This window comes from Berghia stephanieae, chromosome 3 (genome assembly GCF_034508935.2).
Source record: "Berghia stephanieae isolate SIO BIC M18660-M18661 chromosome 3, UCSD_Bste_1.3, whole genome shotgun sequence".
Taxonomy (NCBI): Eukaryota; Metazoa; Mollusca; class Gastropoda; order Nudibranchia; family Aeolidiidae; genus Berghia; species Berghia stephanieae.
The window spans coordinates 69,891,027-69,897,334 of NC_088362.1; the positions used below are offsets into that span (position 1 = coordinate 69,891,027).

At 35.9% G+C, this 6,308-nt stretch overlaps 2 protein-coding genes across 2 annotated transcripts; both read left to right on the top strand.

Annotated features, from left to right (window-relative positions):
• Positions 1-1,894: 1,894 nt before the first annotated feature.
• On the top strand, positions 1,895-3,205 carry LOC144969334 (CGG triplet repeat-binding protein 1-like). The gene is made up of 3 exons (XM_078908443.1): positions 1,895-2,342; positions 3,010-3,103; positions 3,142-3,205. The coding sequence occupies exons 1-3, from the start codon at positions 2,030-2,032 to the stop codon at positions 3,203-3,205; spliced, it is 471 nt and encodes a 156-aa protein (XP_078764569.1). The 5' UTR covers positions 1,895-2,029.
• A 21-nt stretch (positions 3,206-3,226) lies between these two features.
• Positions 3,227-6,059, top strand: LOC144968328 (uncharacterized). The gene is made up of 4 exons (XM_078906588.1): positions 3,227-3,264; positions 3,618-4,061; positions 4,688-4,937; positions 5,157-6,059. Exons 1-4 carry the CDS (start codon positions 3,245-3,247, stop codon positions 5,748-5,750), a joined length of 1,308 nt encoding a protein of 435 aa, XP_078762714.1. The 5' UTR covers positions 3,227-3,244; the 3' UTR covers positions 5,751-6,059.
• Positions 6,060-6,308: the final 249 nt, after the last annotated feature.

Consider the following 6,308-nt stretch of genomic DNA (forward strand, 5'->3'; position numbering starts at 1 on the left):
TGTCAATATGCTTACTGATGAATACAAATAAAAGTGAACATTCCACGCTTTCAACGTTATTTTTATTTCAAAATTTTGAGAAATAGCTTATGTTTATACCAAAGAGGATTACATAAATTTAATATAGACTGGTCAAAAGTAGAAACACATCAATTTATGATACTGTTTCCACAAATATGTACATGTATTCAACAACAAAAACAACAACAATAACTACAAAGAAATACTGGGCACATCGATCATCACATTCTGTCAGATAATCCTGCGTATCTCAGGGTTTATTGTGAAATTCCAATCTCATAACCGTCCTTTTTAAGCTTTACGAGAGCGGAACTGATTGAGATTCCGTTTCATACAGTCTAGTTTGAGAGCCTATAGGTTTTAAAAACATGTAAATGCTGTATGAAACGTTCATGCATAGATACATATTTTTCAAAGTTATATATAAACAGCATCCAATGTAAAATTGACAATTTTGAGAATATAATCACTATCTATTTAAAATGATTTAAAGCTAGCGATTTCATATCAATCTTCAGTCATCGCGACATTATGTAGATAAAATGCAATTAATCACAAATTCAAAATTGGATGCAAACTACTCGTACATAAGTTGTAACTTTATAACAGTTAAAGCGCGTTGTTTTTATTCGGAAACTAGTGTGACGGGAACTCATAATCAATAACCGGAACAACCGTGTCAGCACGAGATTTTTTGGGGGGAAAACGAGGAATTCAGATCTTATTTTTTGGTAACTTGTTTACATTTTTTACAGTGGTTTTAAAGTAGTTTTTATAGGTCTTAAATAAGAAACCTGTTTTGATATGGCATTAATGCGGTCCAGAATCTATTATATTCAGTTCAAATTGATTCAGAGGTTGACACAATTTTTTTACAATTTTTGATAAGATAGAGGGACAGCTGAGAAAAACCAGAAAAACATTCGCCATAAATAAAAAGTCTGACTAAATCATCTCTCAGTTATTTATTTTTAGTTATGTTTTCTGTTTTGGATTATCATATTCTTTAGACATTCGAGTGCATTCCTTTTAGTGGGGACCTGTGCTGGTGTCTGGATTAGACTTTTAAATGACCCCAAACTAAGTACACTGATGGTATGCTCTTGGAATCTATCTACATCTATTCCCTAGTTGAACCATTCACCTTTGTTTAACTTTTTCTCCTGTGCTTTTCAGTGTAATTCTAGAACTTTTCACTTTCCCGTTTTCTCCCCTTTTACTGGCGCTGAAATGGCCTAAATGTGTCGAAAAACACTTAAAGACAAACAAACAAGAAAGGACAACCTCGCTTAGGTCTAAAGCCAGGTGAACAGACAGTGTGTAAGTGCTTGTCGGCCTAAAGTCGACCAATATTTCTGGCCGGATCGTGTTGGTTTTATCAAGATTTCATTGCATATTAGAATTACATACGTGTATTTATTGAATTGTTCACAACGTTATGGATATTGACTAGAGTCCTAATATAAACGTTATAACTTGTCTTAAATTATTTTTCGGCGCCTAAGACCAGTGAGTCTAACAAGCACTGTATTCTAAATCTATTTTAGTGTCCTTATATTCCATGTTTTGTACTTCCTTACGGGTTTTTAGGCACAGAAATAACCTAGCTGTCATCGTGGTTTTTCGCGGCCGCAATGGCAAATTTGCGGCCGCAAAATTCGCACTTTTCCGCAATTTACCGCAAATTTTACAAATTTCATGAAAAATCTAAATTTTTCACCATTATTTAACCCGAGTGGTTTTTTTAAAGTGGCGAATTTCCGAAAGTCAGCATCGTCCCTTTCTTTCATTTTCTCATAGCTCCTGGTCTGTTTAAACTGCTACTGGAAGCTGCCCAGTCTGGTTTTTAAACTGCCATACTACTAATAGACGTTACATTGCAATTAAAAGGAGTTTTTCTACTTTCACTTTCACCTTAGTGACGAGTGACGCTATTATTGTTATCTTCAATTGGTTTCGCTACCGGCGTTCTTTTCTCTTACATCTACTTGTTGATTACAAACTCGCTATGGACAAGTTCCTTGGTTTAGACATGAAGAAGGCAAAATGTGCTCGCCATGTCACTGCACACCAGCGACACTCAGAATACAGCCAGTGGACCCACGTCAGTGGTTCAAAGCTATTCTGCACACCATGCAACAAGGTTATTGACCACTTACGAAAGTCTTCTGTGGATAGCCACCGCAATTCCGCAGACCATAAAACAAAAGAAGAAAGAATGAAGAGGTCACATGCCACTGACGTGGATGAGAGTGAAGCGGTGAAGAAGCAGAGGACATTGGATTCTGTTTTGAAGAAACCGTCTACAGTTTCAACGCAAGGTGAGTGGTGCACCCTTTCCCTCTAAATGAGTACTTAGTTTTGGGTGGATATTGCTCTATAAATCTATACAATTACAACTATATAAAAGATGAGGGTATTATTATTACTATTATTATTATTATTATTATTATTATTATTATTATTATTATTATTATTATTATTATTATTATTATTATTATTATTATTATTATTATTATTATTACTATTATTATTATATGATGATGATGATGATGATGATGATGACGATTATTATTATTATTATTATTATTATTATTATTATTATTATTATTATTATCATTGTTGTTCTTTTTTATTATACTTTGTGGTATAGTGAAAAGACACTCGCTTTAGGATCGGAAGGACCTGGGTTCGAGCCTCGCTCAGCGCATAGTTGAGTCCTTGGAGAAGGCTCTTTACTCACATTCTCTCATGAAATGGAGGTGTAAAATGAGTACCTGGCCGTTAACAGCGTTGTCTCTGTCCGAAAAAAATTGTAATATCCCCTAACAGGCTTCATGTCCCATCCTACCTGTTAAATGTTGCTGTTGGCCACGGACCCCTTGTAAAGTGCTTTGAGCACGTTTAGTGGATATTGCGCCATATAAAGCTTATTTTTTTTTAAGCTATTCATATTAACAAACTATTTTTTAAATTTCTTTCTTTCAGCAAGAAATGATATCTGCAATGAAGTTGTTTCAATGTTTGCTGCAGCAAACATTCCCTTATCGAAGGTTGACCACCCAGCAGTCAGAAACTTTTTGCAGACAAGAGTTGAAAACGGTGGTGCCATTCCACAAGCTCATCAGCTGCAGGAATGCTACTTAAAGAGGGAGTTCACCAACAAAAAAGAAGTGATGTATAAGAAAGTTATAAACAACCTGTGGCCATCATCTGTGATGAAATGTCTGATGATGTTGGAAGGTGGGTTTTGTTTTTTGTTTTTGACTGACAATGTTTGTAGAAACTAAAGCGAAAGAGTAATTTATATATAGGAGTAGGAGGCAGGTGAATACACACACACACACACACACACACTCACGCACAATCATATATATATATATATATATATATATATATATATATATATATATATATATATATATATATATATATATATATGGGCGTACTACACAACACAACATACACAGTGATCAGTTCGAATCCTTAGTTTGAATTCTATAATTAAATGCTGAGAGCAATTATGATATCACTTTTGCATCCTTCCCTATATGTTATTTTGTGTTTTCTCTTATTTGTATCGCCTATCTTTTCAGGTTTGTCCTCAATGTCTTAGCTGCACCACTGGAACCCTTGAGCGCTGATGTGGACAAAGTCCAAAGTTACCTCTTGGACACAAGATTTTTGTCTGTCACAAACCACACAACCGTTGCGACGGCCATAATTGAATGCTTAGTCTCCACTGGCATCAAGTTTACTGACGTCGTCACCGTAAACACAGACAATGCAGCATACATGAGGAAGGCTTTCAATGATGTATTGAAAGGGCTCATGCCAAATGCTACGCATATCACATGCATGGCTCATATCATGAGCCTAGTGGGTGATGCCTTCAGAAAGCCCTTCAATCGCACCAACAAATTCGTCAAAGCTGCAAATGCGATATTTTGGAACGCCAATGCCAGAAAGGCAAGATATCTGCGATTCCTGACACCACTCGTCAAATCTCCAAAGATGCCTCCAAACCCAATCGCTACACGGTGAGATTTTGAGAATTTTCCTTTCTTGGTCATGATTCATCTGGGTCTTTAAAAAAACTTTTTTCACCTAAAGGTGACACATTGTTAATATTGGATATTGACAAATAGGAGGGTCAGTCATTCTTATTACCTAATTTGATATGTTAGTAAACATATTTAGTAGTATCATGTTACAGTTATAGTAATCTGCTCCCTTTTTTTTGTTGAAAAGATGAGCTTTAATTAAGTATCTGACTGGGAAAGTGCTTGCTATGGCTTAATAGAATTGATTATTCCATTATGTTATCTTTTTAGATTGTCATCATTTTTTTATTTCAAAGTTAGTTTGCTTTAACCATTGATATAAGAAAATGCACTAGAATTTTTAAAAATAAATATTGGAAGCTATCTTGCACAATTATTTCGGGGTAAAGTAAGAGGGTCATAGTCAACCATTAAAGTCAATGCCTAACATTAGTCCTCACTAGGTCAAGTCATATGATGATGGTAAATTCAACAGACTATACTATAAGGCCAAAAACTGATAGATTAAGTAGGTATAATGTTATCTTCTTTTCAAATAAAAATTCAATTTAACAAATGAATTAAAAATGCATCATTTCTTTTACTTCCTTTTCAAAATCCAGATGGAATTGTTGGTTTGAAGCGGTCTCATACCATGAGAAAAATTTGCAGCACTTTGCCACATTCATTGCGAAGGAAATGGAGCACTGTGGGCGCACGGCTCCAGAGTCGTTAGTCTACTTGAATGATATCCTCTGCTCGGTGTCGGAGCGCCAGTTAATTCAAGCAGAGATGAGCTTTATAATCCAGCAGTCTCAGTCCATCGTTGTAGCTACTGATGTATTCCAAAGCCAACGTCCAATCGCCATGACAGTAAATATTCATTTTCTCCTCCTACCTTTAAATCTTATTTTATAAGATTAAGAGCAGGTATCATTATTAATGAAACGATTCCATCTTTGTTGAAACTCTGCCTTTGGACACAACATTATAGTTGAATGTCTTTGACTAGAGCAAGAAAAGAATTACAAAACAAAAATACTTTCTTATGTTTTTTAATCCTTGCCTTATTCTTATTTCTATTTTCACCAGGCGTGGTCAAAGCTCATGGAAATTAAGGACCAGTTTTCATCTTGCCATGTGACCCTACAAGATGTAGAAAGACACTGTCCGCATGACCTGGACCAACATCTCAAGCTTCAGCTCCAGGATAGTTTTTGTCAAGCTTTCTCTTTGGCCAATGAAAAGCTTGAGAAATATTCATCGACGGAAGGCCAACCAGGGATGGAATTATTGAAGGAGATACCTTTCTTCAATCCTTGCAATTTAGTGTTCATTGCTGACTCTGATATTGATTCTTTGACCATTCCTGGTATTCATGAAGTACCTCGTGTAGAAGTACTTCGATATAAAGAGTCTCTTGGTCCAAGAGCAGTGTCGGCATCTGGAGGCATTCCACTTGATCTGACTGTTTTTTGGAACAGTGTTAGCTCAGATGTTCCCCATCTTGCTACGCTGGCAAAGAGATACATATACACCTGCCTTAATTCTGCTGATGCTGAGAGGTCCTTCTCCATTTATAATCTTGTATTTTCAGACAGGAGAAGGCGGCTCAACGAAGCAAACTTAAAGGCTTTGGTGTTCCTTTATTATAACAGTTTTATTTCCTATGAATATCTTGTTTAATTAAATTTTGATACCTCTCTTTGCAGGTTTTTCGTACTTTTGTTTTGATATAAGATTAAGATTGATGTTTTAAATCATTTTTCATTCTGATCTGCACCTGAGTGACTTTTGTGTGCATCTTCAGATCATTGTAGTATTTGGGGTCCCCGGGAACGAAAAAAAGTTATCCGATTAGTTAACAAAATTTGCAAAATTTGGCAATTTTTACGGCAAAATGTGGCAAATTTTTCTATTTTTTGTGGCAAAATTGTCATTTTTTTGTGGCAAAATTTGGCAAAATTTGGGATTTCAAATGGCAATTTTCCGCGATGCCAGACCTAGGCGGTGATTGATGTGGCTACAGGTAGGGGTGGTCTCCTGGAGTAATGCGGTTTTGGCATTAACACTGGCCTTTGCTGCCGTTTTTACTGAAAGGGAAACAGTCAAGTTTATATATCCTTGTTTAATCGGAGATAGGGGGGGGGGGGGGGGCTAATAAATCATATTCTTGTCTAACCTTTTATCTTAAGATGATCGATACTTTATTTACTTCTCTCTCGGCTGAGATTCTCCTATGTG